The sequence below is a fragment of the Panthera uncia genome (genome assembly GCF_023721935.1).
Source record: "Panthera uncia isolate 11264 chromosome E2 unlocalized genomic scaffold, Puncia_PCG_1.0 HiC_scaffold_19, whole genome shotgun sequence".
In the NCBI taxonomy this organism is placed as follows: Eukaryota; Metazoa; Chordata; class Mammalia; order Carnivora; family Felidae; genus Panthera; species Panthera uncia.
This window is the reverse complement of record NW_026057588.1, coordinates 4,889,258-4,907,900: the sequence shown is the minus strand read 5'-3', so window position 1 is coordinate 4,907,900 and position 18,643 is coordinate 4,889,258. Positions and strand designations below refer to the sequence as shown.

The 18,643-nt window shown below is 59.6% G+C and overlaps 2 protein-coding genes across 5 annotated transcripts in view; both read right to left on the bottom strand.

Annotated features, from left to right (window-relative positions):
• Positions 1-6,127, bottom strand: part of TMC4 (transmembrane channel like 4) — an 11,339-nt gene extending 5,212 nt beyond the window's left edge. The window contains exons 1-5 of the mRNA XM_049621366.1: positions 5,764-6,127; positions 4,954-5,167; positions 3,533-3,678; positions 2,670-2,902; positions 2,434-2,555 (exon numbers count right to left, since the gene is read on the bottom strand). Coding sequence (XP_049477323.1) covers positions 2,434-2,555; positions 2,670-2,902; positions 3,533-3,678; positions 4,954-5,167; positions 5,764-6,127 — 1,079 coding nt within the window. The remainder of the gene's footprint in view (positions 1-2,433; positions 2,556-2,669; positions 2,903-3,532; positions 3,679-4,953; positions 5,168-5,763) is intronic.
• On the bottom strand, positions 6,086-18,643 carry MBOAT7 (membrane bound O-acyltransferase domain containing 7). Of its 4 annotated transcripts, none has more exons than XM_049621437.1 (8): positions 18,285-18,643; positions 17,476-17,554; positions 17,243-17,372; positions 16,555-16,681; positions 14,533-14,692; positions 12,145-12,505; positions 10,288-10,464; positions 6,086-7,098 (listed from the first exon to the last, which is right to left on the bottom strand). In XM_049621437.1, the coding sequence occupies exons 2-8, from the start codon at positions 17,549-17,551 to the stop codon at positions 6,711-6,713; spliced, it is 1,419 nt and encodes a 472-aa protein (XP_049477394.1). In that variant the 5' UTR covers positions 17,552-17,554; positions 18,285-18,643; the 3' UTR covers positions 6,086-6,710. The 4 variants fall into 4 exon arrangements, with proteins under 4 accessions (XP_049477394.1, XP_049477395.1, XP_049477396.1 ...); XM_049621438.1 differs by having other exon boundaries at positions 18,491-18,643; XM_049621439.1 differs by having other exon boundaries at positions 18,497-18,643.

Here is an 18,643-nt window from a genome sequence, read left to right as displayed (position 1 = left end):
AGATCGTGACCTGAGCCAAAGTCAGACGCTTAACCGACTGAACCACCCAGGTGCCCCTAGCTGATTTGCTTTTCAACATAAAATTGGCTTTTTAATTATCTCGCAGTTTATCTCCCCTCCTGAACTGTGAGCCGCACAAAGGTGGGGGACCTTCATCTGGTATCCCTGGGCCCTGGCACAGTGCCTGGAGTTTAGACGACACTCCACTTTATTTTCTCCTCCCCTGAGAGAACCCCCAGGCTTGCCTGAATGCCAGCGAGTCCCACGTTTGCGTCTCCAGTGCAGACCGGACTCCAGAACCCACATGTGACTGCCTAGTCATCGTTCCCCTCGTGTGTCCAAAGCCATCTCAGAATCAGCCGGCCGAAACCACACCCCCCGCGGGTGCTGCCCTTTCCACAGCTCTCCCCGTCCGAACACTGTGCTGCCCCTTCCAGAGGCTCAACACCTGGAGTCATTCCTAACTTCCCAGCTCCCCCACCCTCCCACAACCCACCAGTCGTTGGGAAGCCTCTGGGCCCTGCTCAACAGGCATGGAGAACCTCCCTCTTCTATGCTGAACAGGTGAAAGCAGTCCACGGTGTTGACACAAAGCATGGGGGGTGGTGGGGGGAGTCGGGGGAGAAACGTGGGAGCTTGAAGAGATCTTGAGAAGGTTCTGGAGGCTGGTCAGGTTCCATTTCTTTTCTTTTTTTTTTTTTCAAGTTAAAAAAATTTTTAATGTTTATTTTTGAGAGAAAGAGAGTGAGCAGGGGAGGGGCAGAGAGAGAGGGAGACACAGAATCCAAAACAGGCTCCAGGCTCGAGCCCGACGCGAGGCTCGAACCCACGAACTATGAGATCGTGACCTGAGCCGAAGCCGGACGCTCAACCGACTGAGCCACCCGGGCACCCCATGTTCCGTTTCTTGATATTCATGGCAACATACCAAGCCCTACCCTCTGGTTTCTGCATGTTTCTGGATATGTGTGATATTTTTAAAGTGAAAAATGTAGAGGGGTGCCTGGGTGGCTCAGTCGTTTTTGATCCCCCGACTCTTGATTTTGGCTCAGGTCATGATCTCACGGTCCGTGGGTTCGAGCCCCACGTTTTCTGTGCTGACAGCTCAGAGCCCCCTTCAGACCCTCCGCCCCCCACCGTCTCTCTGCCTCTGCCCCACTGCTGCCTGCGCGCGCACTCTCTCTCAAGATAAATAAATAAAGACATGATAATGTAAAGACGTGCAGGCGTCACCTAATGCCAGGGTGGGAATCACGTTGCAACACATAAATGTATCAAATCAGCACCTTGTACACCTTAAACTTACGCAGTGTGATTTAAGTCAATGATATCTCAAGAAAGCTGAGGGGGGAGGCTAGAAATTCAATGGGAAGGAAGGAAGGAAGGAAGGGAGGGAGGGAGGGAGGGAGGGAGGAAGGGAGGAAGGAAGGAAGGAAGGGGAGAAAGAGATCCGAAACTGACCCCCGCCACCACCCGGGAGCAAACCACCACTGTCTCTTGCCTGGATTATCGCCACAGCCCCGTCACTGTTGCACCTGCTGCTTGCGCATCCCCGACTCTCCTCCCTTCTCTCCTTCTTGCCCCCCCTTCTCCCTCCTCCGTCCACCACAGAGCCAGAGAGGAAGCCTTTTGAAACCTAAATCAGATCGGGGTGATCTGCTCAAGAGCCTGCAGTGAGTCCCCTGGCGCTTGGAGAGCAGCCACATCGTTTACGAAGTGGGGCGCATCCCCCGTGGCTCTCCCCACGTCCCCGTGCGCCCTCCGCCACGCATCCCTGCTCCTGCCTTGCTCTGGCTGTGCTCTCTGCCTGCAGTGCTCATTCCCCGGGTATTTCTCTGACCAGACCCCTCACCCCCTCAACGCTTTTATTTAAACGTCTCGTCTCATCCAGGCATCCCTGGGGGACCCCTAAATGCAGCAGCCTGGCTCATTCTCACCGACGGCCCGCCTCACCTGCTGCATCTGTGTCCGGAGCCCCCCTCACCTTCTAACGCACCGTGTCGTTGACTCATTTATGGCTTATTACTTATCACCTGTCTCCCCCTGGTAAACTGTCAGCTCCCCCAGGACAGGACTCTGTCTGGTTTCTGTTTGTGTCTAGAACCACGGCGGCCGACACGTAGTAGGTGCTTAATAAACAGCTGTTGCCGGAACGAGTGAATCACCCGTTTGTTTCCTACAAAGCATGCTCCCCTCCAGAAAAGATGTCGTTAAATTTGTGTGGTTAAGATCTTACCTTCCCGCTCTAGACTCTGAAGCCACGGGAAGGAGAAGCTTCCCAATTTGTCACTGGTCTTTAGCACGAATGAAATGTTTTTAAGTGTGATTTCAACTCCAACTGAGAGAAAAGGATCCCGGAGGGAGACTCCGGATTCTTGGGGAGGGGTCTGCTAGCACCAGGACTCCCTCCCCGGGGTCCCAGGTGTCACTGACCGGTGGAGGATGAGCACCAGGTGCAGAAGGCCAATGACAAAGACGGAGCACAGGTAGGTGACCGCTAGGTGTTGGCGGGGTGGGTAGAACCCATAGAAGAGAGGAGACCATTCTAGAAAACCCTGCCGAGGGAAAGGTCACCGTGGGGCTAGGCAATGGGGGGTGGGGCACCCAGGCTCGGGGTTGGGGGTGGGTGGGGGTGTGTGTGGGGGTCTCCCAGGGACCCAGGCACTCACCACTCCTGAGAGCAAGCTGAAGAGGTGGGTGGGGAAGGTGACCAGGCCTTGGGGGTCGGGGTTGTAGAAGCCGCAGGGTGAGGAGGTGTCAGGGCCAGGGGGACCCGGGGGCGTCCCCTCCAGCCAGGTGGGCAGCAGTGTCATGCAGGCCTTCAGCACGGACGCCAGCACGTTGAGAAGCAGCAGGAAGCGGAGTAGCGAGAAGTAGGACTCGGTGCCGGCGCCAAACTGGCCTGCAGGGGGCGCCACAGAGGCGGGGGGCTGCTTTCTGAGTCTGGAGTCCTGGCTCTCTTCCCACAGAACCGGGAGTCCTGCTCCCCAGCCCCTCCTCCCTCAGACCCAGGGGTCCTGACCCCCAGCCCCCTCCTCCCTCAGACCCAGGAGTCCTGGCCCCCAGCCCCTGCCCCAGACCCAGGGGTCCAGGCCCTTAGCCCCCTCCTTCCTCAGACCCAGAAGTCATGGTCCTCTAAGACCTCCTCCCTCAGACCCAGGAGTGCAGGCCCCAGCCCCTCCTCCCTCAGACCCAGAAATCCAGACCCCCGGCCACTCCTCCCTCAGACCCAGGAGTCCAGACCCCAGGCCCCTCCTCCCTCAGACCCAGAAATCCAGACCCCCGCCCCCTCCTCCCTCAGACCCAGGAGTCCAGACCCCCAGCCCCCTCCTCCCTCAGACCCAGGAGTCCTGAACCCCAGCCCCCTCCTGTCTCAGACCCAGGAGTCCTGGCCCCCAGCCCCTCCTCCCTCAGACCCAGGGGTCCTGGTCCCCAGCCCCTCCTCCCTCAGACCCAGGAGTCCAGACCCCTCAGCCCCTCTTCCCTCAGACCCAGGAGTGGGCCCGCCCCAGCAGCCTCAGCCCTGCCGCACCTCCGATCCTTTTCAGCGTCCACGCCCAGGGCTGCAAGGTGTGCAGGCGTTCCTGGGTCTTCTCCTTGGACCGCCGAAGCCACAGGGCCCACTGAGCCACCCTGGAACCTGATCCCTGGGCCACTTTGTCCCTGGCATGGCTCTGCCTGGTACAGAAACAGATTCAGAGACAGAAAATGAAGGGCCTGGCAGCCCCGAGCAGACACCCCCAAACGGAGAAGCACCCCGCCAGTGAGACCGGGCTGGGATGCTCTCCAGCGATAGGAGCAGACACATAAGAAGCCAGGCGGAAATCAGAGGGTGCAGGGGTCTACTGGGAGTTCCAGAACAAGCACGCTCACGCCGTGCTCTTTAGGGATGCGCCCCCGGGTGGAAGGCAGGGAAGTGATCGTCACACAGGTCTGGGAGATCATCACACAGGACCTGTGTGGGGAGAGGGGGGTGACAGGGGCACGTGGGGGTGCTCCCCAGGGCGGAGTCTCCTGCCCCAGGTGCAGCCTGCCTGGGCGCTCACCGTGGGAGTACTCCCGGGCTGCGCAGGGTGCCTCCTGCACTTGTCTGGAGGCAGGTATCATAAAGGAAAAGTGAAAAGGAAAGAAGGTTTGGTTTGGTGTTTGTCCCTGTTCCTGGCGCGGAGCGATAAAAACCCTTGGAAGACCAAGTGAAGAGATCCTGGTGTCGTCTGCAGCGGAAACGAGGTGACTTTTGGACTCCAGCTAAGAGTGTGGGGGGGGGCTTGCCAGGGAAACCACCCGCAGGTGTGGACGGGGGAGGGGCTTGGAACCTGCAGCCCCACCCCCGACCTCCCGGGGGAGCAGCGGGGCTGGAGGCGGGTTCGATGGCCCTTGGCCCAAGATTTAATCAAACCCGCCCGTGTAGGGGAACCTCCATAAACACCCGAAAGGAAGGGGTTCGGAGAACAATTTCAGGACGCGGGGCCGCGTCCTCAGACGGCCCTGGCACTTGCTTCTGCCGTCGTGCAGCTCGGGGCTAGGAATGCACGACGCTCTCGCGCCTTGCGAGAGTTCCAGCGCCGCACTTTGCTTTGAGGAAAGAGCCACATGGTCTGAGCTTTACGCCAAGCGGGCTTAGGAAAGGTTTCCTGGGAAGGCTGTACTCCGGACAGCGTGGGGAGCCCCTTGTTGACCAGGCATCGTCCCCCAGCCCGGCAAGCTCTGTGGCGGCAGGGAAAGGAGGAGCAGTGACAAGCGTCAATAGGCAGGAGACAGACACAGAGACACACATCAAGCAGAGAGGAACACACAGAGAGAAAGAGCGAGAGCAGAGACAGAGAACGTGAGCCCGGAGGTTAGAGAAGGGAGTCCCAGGGTCGGGGAGGCAGGACTCCCCGGAGTCAGAGAAGCAGGGACACCGCGTAGACTCGGCCCACAGCTGGGTAGGAAGCGGGAGGTGAGCCTCACCTGTGGGTCCGGCGGGCCTGCATGGGCCAGGGGAGTTCCCTGGAGGGGATGGGTTCTCCCAGCTCCTTTTGGGCGGCTTCGGCCATGGCCTGGACGTTGCTCTCTCCATCTTCTTCCTCCTCCCCCGATGCCCCCCAGGGGAGAACCCCGGGTCCTCGGTACCGAAGGGTGGCGGCACTGGGGAGCTCATTCAGCACAGAGGAGAGCGACGGGCCTGGGGCAGGGGAGTGGGGGCTGGTAGGGTGCAGGACTCGCAGCCCCCAGCCCCTCCTTCCTCAGACCCAGGAGTCCTGACCCCCCCCCAGCCCCTCCTCCCTCAGACCCAGGAGCCCTGAACCCCACACCCTCCTCCCTCAGACCCAGGAATCCTGAACTCCACGCCCTCCTCCCTCAGACCCTGGAGTCCAGGCCCTCAGCCCCTCCTCCCTCAGACCCAGGAGTCTTGAACCACAGGGCCTCCTCCCTCAGACCTTGGAGTCTGGGCCCCCAGCCCCTCCTCCCTCAGATCTGGGAGAGCAGGACCCAGGGCCCCTCTGCAAGCACCCAAATGTGGGCCCCCCAGAGCTGAGGAGCCCATTCTTCAACTTCCTTTTCTCTTATTCAGGAGTTTGCAACCCTCACCCCCCCTCCCCCGAGACTGGAATCTGGACCTCCAGACCCCTCCCCAGGACGCAGGAGTCCCACGTCCTGGTTCCCTTCCCCCACCCAGAAAGCCAGGAATCGAAACCATCCCCCTTCTGCCCTCTGGACCCTGGAGTCCAGTCCTCCATTCCCTGCCTCCCTCAGGACGCCCCCCCCCACTCCCCCCACCTGCTCTGGCCCCCCGGGGTGCCGGCCAGCCTCCGGAGGAGCCCCAGGCCTCCGGTTCCCACGTCGGGCCCGCTTCCATGGCCCCAGGTGCGACTGTTTCCGTCTCTAGCGGCCGGCTGGGCGGGGACTGCCCCAGGTGAGGAAGGGACCCCGGGCAGGTCCGCACCTGGCCACCAGGTGGCGGTGGTGGGAGGACAGCAAGCACTTCAGCGTCAGGGCGGCTGCTGGGAAACGTCCTGGGAACAAGCCCACGGACGCCAGCGTGGTCCCTGGAAGTGCGGCGCCACGAGCCCCACGCCCGTCGATCACCCACAGGCACACGTACGATCTTTGCAAAACACTTTATTGGCGGAGGCTCACACATTCTGACCGTGTCTCAGGCCAGAGAATGACAAGAGGGTGACAGGTGCGCTGGGACCCTGAGGTGGCTCAGATGGAAGCTGCAAGAACCATGTCCGCAGGCCTGCTCCTCGGTGCCTCAGTTTCCCCCTTATGAAACGGGAGGGTTATGTTCCCTTCCGGGTCTGAAATCCTGGTACAAGGGGGACGAAAGCCACAGGGAGGAGGTTCCCCACTCCCAGAACCTGCCCCGAAGCTCCTACCCCACACCCTGTGCCAGGAAAAGGACGTGTGCCCAAGAAGCCGTGTGCCTGGCGGCCCCTGCTGGCGGGGTGGGGGAGTGCGGCTCTCTCCGGAAGCTGGGGCAGGGACACCGGGTGGTCGAGGGTTGTCCTGAGCCCTCGGGGCAGAGGGCAGAGGGCGGGGAAGCAGGGAGAGCTGCAGCCCGGCTCCGTCGGACGCCGGGTACGGAGAGGAGACGGGAATCCTCGCCAGGCCCCTGGCCGCTCCAGCAATCTTTCTGGGAAGGGAGACGGCGGCCGGGGTCACAGGATTCCCAAGCAAGAAGCTTGGTGGCCGGGCCGACTGGCAAAGCGTGCCGCGGCAGCCTATTCCTCCCGGAGCTTTTCTGGGGCCAGGCTGGCGGCCGAGGGCGCGGTCTTCCTCCGGCCCGGACCGCCCCCGCCCAAAGCCAGCCCCAGCAGCAGGGCGGCCAAGGCCAGGATGTGGACGCAGAAGTAGACGGAGGCCCAGTACCGGACGGTGTCTCCCAGGGACAGCAGCACAAAGCCCATACACATGTAGTCGTAGGCGCGCATCTTCAGGAACCAGTGCACCCAGTCCCAGGCCTTCTGGCCCCCGGGACTGAGCCGCCCCCGCAGGGCCGACTCCAGTCGGCCCTCCGCTGCCAGGCACAGCGGGATGGTCAGGAAGCTTAGGTAGTAGCCAGGGTGGAGGCCGTGCCAGTAGGCGCTCAGCAACATGGTCCAGGCGCTCCTGGGGGAGGGGCTCGGATTCAGGACCCTGGAGCCCAGACCCCCAGCCCCGCCTCCCTGAGACCCAGGAGTCCAGGCCCCCATCTCCTTCCTCCCTCAGACCCAGGAGCACAGACCCCTGAGACCCAGGAGTTCTGACTCCTCAGGCCCTCCTCTCTCAGACCAAGAGTCCAGGCCCCCAGCCCCCTCCTCCCTCAGACCCAGGAGCCCAGAACCCCAGCCCCTCCTCCCTCAGACCAGGAGTCCTGACCCCCCCAGCCTCTCCTCCCTCAGACCCAGGAGTCCTGAACTCCACTCTCCTCCCTCAGACCCAGGAGTCCAGGCCCCCAGCCCCCTCCTCCCTCAGACTCAGGAATCACTATTCTCTTTTCAGGAACCTAGTTAATGCCCTCTTATCACAGCTTTCCTCAAGACCCATGAACCTGAGCCCCTAGCCACTTCGTCTTGGGGATCTAAGAGTGGAATTCCTGATTCATGAAGACTCAGTCATCTCTAGCCATGGTCTCCTCTCTCTCTGGACCCCAAAATGCTATAAATTCAGGCTCCGGTCCCTCCTTCCTCAGAGACACAGAAATCACCACAGAGGACTCCGCCTGGAATGGAGATGTGGGTTCTTCCTTGTCTGTGGGCATCAGCCTTTCCCCGGGGTACATCAGGGTGCTTGAACCTAAGGACACAATAATGCTGCCCCCCATCCTTGGAGGCATAAAGAGTCCGTAAAAAGGCTGAATTTTCACTCTTGCCCAAAAGGGAGACCTTTTCCCCTCTCTCTTCTTCAGCCACTTCCACGAAAAAACATAGTGCTTCAGAAACTTTTCTCCGTCCTTCGGATATAGATGGAAACGTTCGGAAAGGCTTGGAAATAAGCCTTACGAAAACACAGTCCACGAATGTTTTTCTGGAAGGTGGTGGTACCCAGTCTTTGAACTATAAACGTCATGGGAGCTGGAGCCCCTGTCTCCCCGCCACTGTGGGGGGTTCATCCTAGGCAGCTGGCATCACGCTACCGCCTGCTTGACACCTAGTTGCATTCTTCCTTCAGATAGAGATGATCAGCACGGGTGGCTACCCCATTACCAACTGAACTTGGGCAGAACAGGAGACCGTGCATCACGGCAAACAGTCGGTGGGTCCTCTTACTTGAGGACAGGTTATTGTTTCTCTTGGGAGCATGCTGTGCAGGGGACTGTGACAGGTGGCTCCGACAACAAGGCGAGCTTTCTTTTCGTTTTGGTAATCTCGTTAGTGGGTTACGTGGTGCACAGCCTGGCTCAATGCTAGCTCTTTAATAACAAAACCGTGTTCTTTCTTTTCTGCCAGTGGTGGAGACAGAATTCCCCGGGTTGGGAGCATTTCAAGAGACGTTCTCCGACAGGGAAAAACAGGGTGGAAGGGACGCACATAAACGGGCCACCAGGCACCTTGAACTCCACACAGGCACCTGAACTCTGAGCTGTGGTCCCTACCTGCTCTCCCCACCTGCACACTCTCCCAAGAACAGTCCGTGCTCCCCCTCAGCCTTTCCCCGCTTCCGTCCTCTCTGGAACCCACTCCAGCTGGCTTTCACTTCCGCCCTCCAAACTGCTCCCATCAAGGTTGCTGGAGACTCCCCCGCACCCTCCCGTCACACCCAAGCCCGAGCCTTTGTTGTACTGAAGCTCCTGACATCACCCGACACAAATGATCCCTCTCTGCTTTCCTGACTGTCCTCCTAGCTCATCGGCTCCGTCTAGGCCGGCTCCTCCTCGTCCCTCGTCTACACCAGGGTTTCTCAATCTCAGCACTACTGACATTTGGGGCCAGATCATTCTGTGCTGGAGCGGGGGCCGTCCCGTGCCACGCAGGGTGTTGAAGAGCGTCTGGGGCCTGTAACCACTGGCTGCCAGTAGCATCTCCCAGTTATGGCACAAAGGGCTCCTAGGCGTTGCCGAATGCCCCCAGGGAGTATGGAACAGTTGCCCCCAGCCGAGAACCTCTAACCGAAACACTGGAGTGCCCACTGCTTTGACCTGCTGCTCAGCCTGTGTTAGGTACCGCTACCTGAAGGGACCTGCGCGCCTGCTTCTCACACCATCTCCTCCTTCTGCGCCAGAGTCCCGTAACTAACCGCCTATCCAGTAACCCCAGCTGAAACCTGACGGTCACCTGGGAGTCCGTGGGACTCCACCCAAGTTGCACTCCCTCACCCGAGCCACTCCGGAAACTTCCTCCTGGCCAGTCTTCCCATCTCAGTCACTCACAGCCATCACCTGGCATCACGCTTCACTTCCTCACGTTCTCATCCCCACATCCAGGCCATGCCCAGTCCGGACACCCAGGTAGGTTTAGCTCCTAGCTCTGCAGCTGCGTCCTGACCTCATCTGGTGGCTCTGGGAAGGCGGAGTGACACTCGGCAGGTTACCTAACCTCTCTGAGCCTCAGTTCCCTCATCTTTAAAATGAGGGCAGGGAGCCTGGGTGGCTCAGTCGGTTAAGTGTCTGACTTCGGCTCAGGTCATCATCTCACGGTTCACAAGTTCGAGCCCTGCATCGGGCTCTGTGTGGACAGCTTGGAGCCCGGAGCCTGCTTCGGATTCTGTGTCTTCCTCTCTCTCTGCCCCTCCCCTACTCACACTCTCTTTCTCTCAAAACAAATAAACATTAAAAAAATTTTTTTTGAAACCAGGAAAGTAAGCTCTACGTCCTAAGGCTGTAAACATAACAATGTCTGGCACACTCGAGTTTCCACTCAAGAAGTATTGGATGAATAATGAATAAAAGCTACTATACGGTGACTACTCACCTGGCGGGCCTCACGTTAGGTATGTTCACATCGCTTAATCCTCTCATCAATCTCTGAAGTAAGTTAACAGCATCACCCCCATTTAAGAGTTGAGGAAACACAGGTCAACTAGCTACTTAAGGTTTCTCTGTATCTGGCTGGGCCAGGATCCCAAAAAGTCTGGCCAGAGTCCACAGGATTCAGTACACTGCTTCTGTCCAAAGGTGTTGACTTTACACAAGTAGAAACTGAGGCCCAGAGAAAGGGAACGATTTACCCCAGAGCAATGCCAATCAGGGGCTGGGAACCGGCTCAAGAAACTACAACTCCCATGATCCTCTGGGGCGGAGGTCCGGCCGGGAGCCCGCAAGCAGCCCCAGGCGCTGCTGGGAGGTGTAGTTCCGTGTTTTCCCAGGGCAGGCGCGCTCACCTTAGGACATAGGAGCGAGCAGGTGCGCTCTTGTAGACGTACTGCGCCAGCCACCACTGCACCGTCATGTTCCAGTACCGCATGCCATCCCGCACCCGCACGCAGAAGTCAGTGCCGTAGCAGTCGATGTTGCGGATGGTCTCATAGTCGTACTCCAGGGAGGCCGCCTTCTCCGGACTGGGGGGGGGTGGAGGATGAGGGTGGGGGACAGACATGCAGCTCAGCCAGGCCCCCTCCCGACGCTGGCTACTGTCCCAGCCCCGGATGCTAAGGAGGGGATCGCGGCCAGGCCAGAGCTCTGGCTGTCACATTCGCTAGGGCAACCGGGGAGGGTAGCCCCAGAGGGAGCCTTTTCCCGGACGAAGACTGGGGGCGGGGGCACAACAGTTCACTGACAAGGGGTCCTCCTTCTTTTGGTCTCAGGGCTACAACAGCAACGAAAAGCCTTGAGGGGCTACAGTTGCTAAGCTACGAGTCCTCAGCAACCTGACCCTTCAGGGGTCTCAGATGCTAGGGAAGGGCAAACGAGCTCACTGTATTCAGAGCAGCCGCCCAGTGTGGTCCTAAGTTGTCAAGACACTGTGGTTGCTAGGGAAGTAGCATCCCTAACAACGCGGTGGTCTATGATTGCTAGGGAGATGTTTGAGGCCCACGTGACACCTGATGGTCTCTGTTGCTAGGGAAAGGGTATTCCTTAGGAACAAGGCCTAGGATGTTTAGAAACACTTCCAGAAAGGGCCCCTCCTGGTCTTTATGAATATTCAGTTAAGTGTCATCTCCAGCACTACAGTGGCTCCTGGATCACTGGTGCCAACACTCCCAGTGGCGGTGAACATCTTTCACCCACTCCAGGGTGGGTGGCTTCTGAGAATGGGAGGGGAGCCATCTATTACAAAAGCCTTCAATTCCTGCTTGCCATTTTCTGGTGGACGCCCTCACTAGTAACGGGAGGTCTACCCGATGGTTGCTAGGAACCGGGGATGGGGGAGGGGGGAAGTGCGGGGGGGGATGGGGAGGTGGAGTCCAGTCCCAGTGGTTAGAAGCATCATTTCCCTAGCAACCTGAGAGCAACACTTCCTTAGCAACAAGACAGCCCCTAGTTCCTGGCTAGCAATTCAAGAACGAGGAGGGGGGGTGGCACTAGGAACAAGGTCAGTCCACAGTTACTGGGGTACTTCCTCAGCAGTGGTAGGAAAGCCACCCGCGGTTGCTGGGAGCGGCGTCCTCTCTGCCAGAGGACAGCATGGTCAGGGACGCCATGTCCTCAGAAAGTGCAGGCTGTTACGTGAGGACATCACATGGTTGGGGGCCTGTGCGCTGGCGTCTAGTAACCAAGGGCAGGTTAGGGGGCGCCATTTACATAGCAATGAAAAGCGAGTCTTGTGGCAGGAAGGGGCAGGCCATGGTTGCTAGGGAAGCGCCCCCCCCCCCCCAGCAAAGAGGGGCAGTCCGGTTGCTAGGTAACCATCTCCCTAGCGACAAAGGGTGGGCTCCATCACAGCCCAAAGATGGTATCCCAAGTAACCAGGCACAACCGGGTTACCGGGGTGACGCTTCCATGGCAACAGAGGGGAGGCACATGGTTGCTAAGATACCACCTTTTCCTAGCAACAGAGAGCAATTCACCATCCCACGAGGTGACAAGCGTTAGCAACAGGGGGCAGTGGCAGGTATGAAGAGTACTGCTCCCTAGGGCAGGGGTAGATGGGCGGTGGTGGCCAAGGGGCGACATTCCACTGATAGCAGGGGGCGAAGCTGCACCCCCTGCTCCCCCACTCTCCTCCCTGCTAGGGGCAGGGACAGCCTGTGCTGACGGGGCCTGCCGGGTCTTGGGAAGCCTCCCTCCCGCCGCCTGACCTGCTGGGGGGTGGGCATTGGAGGGTGGGGCCGCCCCCGGCCCGGGCTTTGGCGGCCACGGGGTAGGCCCCGAAGCCGGCAGCAATGCAGCCGCACTCGGCGGCAATCCAGGCCACGTAGAAGCGCATGCGGAAGGCGAAGAAGACGGGGATCATGTAGAAGAGGCGGGCAGGCAGCGGGCGGGCGTAGAAGGCGTCCTCACGCACGGCCTCCAGCGGGAAGAGGTGTGAGGACAGCAGGAAGAGCAGGCCAAAGAGCGGGGCCGGCCAGGCTCGGCGCAGGAGGGGCCGCAGGCTGGGCACGGCCCCCGGGAAGGGCTGCTCCAGCCAGTCCAGGTACGTGCGGTAGCGGAAGAACGGGCCTGTGGCGGGAGGGAGGGGCAGCCGTCAGAGACTGGTCTGGAGGTGCGGGGGTGGGGGGGGGGGGCTGAGACTGGGGGGGGGGGGGGGGGGGGGGGGGGTGGGGCTAGGTAACCCGAACGAGAGGAGGGAGACTCTGAGAGAAAGGGACAAGAAACCAGCGAGTCTTAGACTCTTGATCTTGGGGGTCGTGGTTCAAGCCCCACGTGGGGCTTTGGGTGTAGAGATTACTTAAAAATAAAGTAGGGGCGCCTGGGTGGTTCAGTCCTTAAAGTGTTCAACTTCAGCTCAGGTCACGATCCCACAGTTTGTGAGTTCAAGCCCCTCTGTGCTGACAGCTCAGAGCCTGGAGCCTGCTTTGGATTCTGTGTCTCCCTTTCCCTCTGCCCCTCCTCCGCTTGCGCTCTCTTTCTCAAAAATAAATAAACATTAAAAACAAAAGAAAGAAAGAAAACAAAGAAAGAAACCAGAGAGGGGGAGTTCAAGGACTCAGAGAAAAAGATAAAGGACAGACCGCTAAGTAGCGAGGAACAAAGAGCTGGAGAGTGGGGGGTATGGAGACAAGTCCCCAGGAAACACAGGGGCAGATAGGCGGGACCGAGGGGTGGGGGGGCGTGACCTCTGCCTGAAGGAGGAAGTAGGGCAGTGCAACTGGAGAGGAACAGAGTGGTTTGAGAAAAGGTCAGAGGGTTGCAGGCAGGGAGGACTCAGGGTTTTGTTCTAAGAGCCAGGAAACCGCTGTAGGCTCTTCCAACAGAGAGGTGCCGGGATGCCATTTACCCTGGCCCCTGAGCAGGGCGGGGGCTGCAGAGGGTCACCGGTGGAAAACAGGAGACAGTGGTAGCGCTGGAGATAAACTGGAGATAAACTGAGGGCCTGGCCCAGGGAGGGAGCAGGTGCGGATTAACGGAAGTGACAGCCTTACGTGTCACAAAGAACAGAGAGAAGAGAGTAGGATTCCATTCATAAATGACCAGCACCGGGACATCTATAGAGACAGAGAGTCAGTCAGTGGTTCCCAGGGATTGGGGGCAGATGCGGTTTGAGGGACGATGGCTACAGGGTCCAGAGTTTCCTTCTGGGGCGATGCAATGTCTACAATGACATGGTGGTGATGGCCGCACAAGTCTGTAACTATGCTAACAACTTCTGAGCTTCATGTAGCTTTAAGTGGGTGAACGTATCAGTTACGGTTCCATAAAGCTGTCATAAAAAAGAAAACCTCCTAGGGGCACCCGGGTGGCTCAGTCGGTTGAGCGTCCGACTCTTCATTTCAGCTCAGGTCACAATCTCACTTTGTGAGTTTGAGCCCCGCATCAGGCTCTGCGCTGACTACTTGGGATTCTTTCTCTCTGTCTCTGCCTTTCCTCGGCTTGTGCTCTTTTTCTCTCTCAAAATAAATAAATAAACTTAAAAAAAATCTTAGGAAAAAAAGACAGAAAACCTCCTAGGACATCAACATTAATGGAAAATATTTTCGGACGCTAAAAATGGGAGCATAATGTGAATGTATTTGTTCCTTGGGTGATAGGAACATCAGGGTTGCATAGACCCTGCTCCTTTGTCTCCTGATTGCTCCCAAGAAGCCACAAGGAACCACTGAGGCCAAGAACAGTCTGTCTCTGCTCTGGAGGGCCAGCGGGAGAGTCTGATGTAGACCCAGGCAGAGATGCTCGCCCTCAAGAGGAGCACATGCTGGGGCGCCTGCATGGCATCTGACTTCGGCTCAGGTCATGATCTCACAGTTCGTGAGTTTGAGCCCCACCTCGGGCTCTGTGCTGACAGCTCGGAGCCTGGAGCCTGCTTCGGATTCTGTGTCTCCCTCTCTCTCTGCCCCTCTCCCACTGGCACTCAGTCTCTCTCTCTCAAAAATAAATAAATATTAAAAAAAAAAAAAAAAAAAAAAAAGGAGCAGATGTTGGAACAGAGGCAGGATCACAGAACAGGCACCAAAGTCCGGGTGGAGAATGGGGACAGGCAGTGGTGACGAGACGCAGGGAGGCAGGGCTGGGGGCGCAGCCACACTCACCTGTCATGATTCCCACGTAGCAGTAGCTGTAGCTGAGCGTCTCCATCAGAGAGGGGACATCAGGCAGGAGCCCCAGGCTGGGCCCCTTGCTGAAGCCCGTGGCCATTTCCTTCCTCTGGGCCAAGTGCAGGTCCTGAACTTCACTGGCGAGACTCACCAGCTGGGAGGAAGGGGCACGGGTGGGGGACAGATCAGACCCCGGGCCTTCCTCACCCTCACCTCCCTGCAGCCAAGGGAAGCCACCGGGAGCTGAGGTTCCAGTCCATGGGCGGCTCTCGGCATCCAGAGTCATGAGTCGCAGGGTGGCAGCTTCTGGCCACAGGTGCTCCCTAGCACTGCCTCCTGGGCCTTTCTGTCTCTTCGTTCCCCCTTCTGTGTTCTCCCACGGGCCGTGGCTTCATACCACGCACGCTCTCATGATCTCCAAGCTGTACCCTGTCTGGGCTCCTCCCTCCATCCCCAAAACCATTCAAAGTGCCTCTTGTCAATAATACAAGCCTACTGCGTTCCTCAAACTCATGGCCTCGAGAGCGGAACACGTTACCGTTCCCCAGAGGCGGCGCTCTCCCCTCGGCAAATGCCACCAGCAGGCAATTAACTGCTCAGGCGGGGAACCTTCCTTACTCCCCAAATCTACCGTAGGTCTCTGAGTCTGTAGCTTTTGGCCTCCGTTCTGCTGCCCAGCCCCCAGGCTGAACGTGATGGGCCTGCCCCTGCAGGCCCGTTCTCCACCTTCTCCGCAGGCCCAAGGCTGACACGGCAGCCACAGGCCTCAGCCGGCCTTCCGCCTTCCCTCTGGGTTCTGCCAGAAGGGAGCCCCAGGACCAGAGGGGGGAAGGCAGGTGTGAGAGCTGGGCCGTGTCCCTTGGTCCATCCTCTCAAGGCGGAGGGAGGACTCCACACGACACTCTCCTTTCTGTTCGACTACCGGCCCCGCTCTCGTCCCCAGGGTTGGTACCGGCTCCCCGTGGCTGGCCCACGATCCTCACTGTCCCTTCTGGCTCCTCCGCCCCCCCGCCCGCCCACACTGTTGTCAAGAAGGACTCCTCAAAGTATCCCCAACGCGGCACTTGCCGCTGGGGCTCCGACTGGCCTACCGATGGCCTGGGTCAGGCCACCACTGCTGGTCAGCGGGACTCTGATCAAGGAGGGTGCCCTCATCCCTTCTTGCGCTCCCCGCGGCAACTCTGTGGGCATCCAGGGCGCAGTTCCAAACACGTCAATGTGGTCACCTTACCTCTTCTGGCGACAAACCCCAAAACCGCTTCCGGTGGATCCTGGGCCCCCTGGGAAGCCTAAACCCCTCACCTTGGCCCCGCTTCCCTTCCCCTTCCGTCTCTCGACGAACACTCGCTGTGGCTGGCACCCAGTCACCGGGCTCAGCCTGCTCCCTTCCACGTGCTGTTCCTACATGCCGAAAGGCTCTTCCTCCAACTCTCAGCCAACCAACTCCGGCCTGCCCTTGCATCCCGGGCCACCGAGAACACAAGATGCTCGGGAGACCTGGTTCGCTACCTCACGTGACTGTCCCGTGTCCTGTGTGACATGTCGCTGGAGCCCAGCACGCAGGAACTCAGGACTTTTCGGTCTGGGATGGGGCCTGGGAACCTGCTTTCACCCATCTCCCCAGGTGGTTTCGAGCCAGACACGGGTGTCCTGTTTTTGTGCCCTCAGAGAAGCGCCTTCTCTCCAAAGCTGTTTCCCCCTCCTTGGCTAAATGGCTTGCTACCAAGATGCACTCCTCGAGAACTGGTCCGTAAAGCACTTAGCTCAACCTTTGGCACACGGCAAAGACCAAATGACACCTGCACTACTTGGCCGCGGTTACCCTACTTGGCGCGGGGAAAGGAGGGACTACTTCTTCCCCCCCCCGGGGAACAGTTGAGAGGTGAAGTCCTGCCCCTGGGGGTGCCCCGGAGATAAAAATCCCACCTCCCCTACTGCCCCCGAGAGTGGGTGTGGAGGAGGCCGAGAAGATGGGCCGTTCCCTGGCACCAAGAGAGGGGTGGAGGGGCGTCTGACCTTCAGTGTCAGCAGCAGCTGGACGGCATTGGTGAAGGGCGTGGGAGTGGGCAGGCCCAGCAGGCTGAGTGCGCGGAAGAACAGGAGGTAGGAGAAGGTCCAGGCGAGGGCCAGGGCGTGGCAGGAGCTGGGGCAGAGCAGGAGGACGAGCGTGCTGGGTACAGGGACCTCGACTCCGCCTCCCCCAGATTCTAGCTTCAAGCCCTCCCTCACCCCCCCCAACAGATAAGGGGGGGAAGGACGGGAGGAGCCAGACTGAACCAGTGCAAGAGGGGGCTCAGCCCCACAGAAATGCGCCACAACAAAGAAGAGAATGAGGAGGGGTTAAGATAAGCTTTAGGGTGAAAACCCTTCAGGCCTCCATTTTTTTCCGAGGGAGGCGAGAAACACGGAGAAAGAAAGGGAGACGTAATACAAGTATGAATGGTGGCAGGGCCGGCCCACCGGTCCCCCGTTCTCCCGAATACATGATACGGATATTAAGAACCAGGACAAACACGCAGGGACAAGACCCAGAAAAAAAGGCCGGACAGGAAGAAACACAGACCAAACCACACGGAGAATCCAGAGATAAAAAGAGACACCCAGAGACAAAGGCAGAAAGGGAGACAGACCCAAAAAGGAAACAGGTTGCTTCCTCCCCCTCTGTTCTCCCTCCACACCGCCCCCCCCCACCCCAAATCCTCACCAGGGCTGCGCCTGAATGAGGGCCCAGGTCCCAAGGATGGTGATCAGAGAATGCAAAGTGTGGGGGCCACAGGTGAACAAGGTGAGCCCCAGGCCCACAGCTGCTGCCCCCCATCTCTTCAGCCCAGGTCCTGCGGGGAGAAGGGACAGCATAAGCCTGGACCCTTCCAGGGAGTCCCCTGCCCCGTGCCCCCCCACCCCCCAATTTTCCACTAGGGAGGGAACCTGACTCACCAGCTTTCTTAAAGAGGAAGCCGATGGGGATGGAGATAAGGAGAACCACTAGATAAGTCCATTCTTCAGGCGACATGGTCTGGGGGAGGGGCAGAGGTTTTGTGAGAACCCAGGGATCCGGGCCATCAGCCCCTCGCCCTTACAGGATTCAGGAACCCACCCCCTCTAGTCCCCAGTGTGGAGGATCGTGGAGCCCTACCCTCAGCCCCTCTCCTCTGAGAACAGAGGAATCCAGACCTCCAGGACCTTCCTCCTTCAAGGATAAAGCGATACACCCCCAGCCCCGCTTTTTGGAGAACCCAGGCCTCCAGTCCTCCTCTGAGAACCCAGGAATCCAGACCTCTCAGCCCCTCCCCCGAGGATCCAGGAATCCGGCCCCTCCCCCTGCGATCGCAGAAATCGAAGCTAATCCCCCAACCCCCATTGGGGACCCACGGATTCAGTCATCGCTGGCTGAGAACCCAGCAACAACCCTTGTCCCAGGCCTTTCCCTTGCAGAGCCCAGGATTCCAGAGCGCCCAGCCCCTTCCTCCTGGAAGGATCCAGGGACTCGGGCCCTCCCTCTCTGAGAACCCAGACTCCAGCCTCCACCTCCATCCAAGGTGCACACGTTTCTTCACCTAAAGCCTGGAGGGCGCCCCCACCCCGTAGGTCCCCACTCCCCCAGCGCAGGTCAGACCGGCTCCGGTAGAGCCACAGGCGGTTACACCACCCCCTGCTCGGCCGCGCTCCCGGCGCCGAGTCCGCCCCGTCCGCCGGCCGGTCCGCAGCCCCCGCCTCACCCCAGGTCGCCCGTGCCCCCCGCCCACCTGGGCCTGGCTCCGCGCCGCCCGCCGGGCGGGAGGCGGCCAAGCGGTCCGGGCCCACGGGCGCCCCGGCTGTGGCCACGCCTCCCCGGCCCAGCGCGCGCTGCTCGGTCGCGGTCCCGGGCCGGATGTGCTGCCCCGTCAGGCTGCGAGCCGGGCAGGGAAGCGGCCGGCAACCGGCACCCGACAGCTCCAGCCCGTGGCTGCACCTTTACCCCTCGGCAGCCGAGCCCAGTGCACGTAAAGAGGCGGGGCCCGGAGCTTCGGGCTCGGACGGACGCTTCGGAGCCGGGAGAAGCCGGGGTCTCCGCTTCGGGTCCCTTCGGGCAGAATCGGCGGCAGTTTGGAGGCGGGGCCACAAG

Bases quoted from the DNA above. Each gene is read 5' to 3' on its own strand.
- MBOAT7 (XM_049621437.1), bottom strand. From the start codon at position 17,551: ATGTCGCCTGAAGAATGGACTTATCTAGTGGTTCTCCTTATCTCCATC. The intron at 16,682-17,242 runs GTGAGGATTTGG...GCTCTGCCCCAG, and splicing joins CTCATTCAGGCGCAGCCCTG to CTCCTGCCACGCCCTGGCCC. The intron at 12,506-14,532 runs GTGAGTGTGGCT...CTCCCGCCACAG, and splicing joins CTACGTGGGAATCATGACAG to GCCCGTTCTTCCGCTACCGC.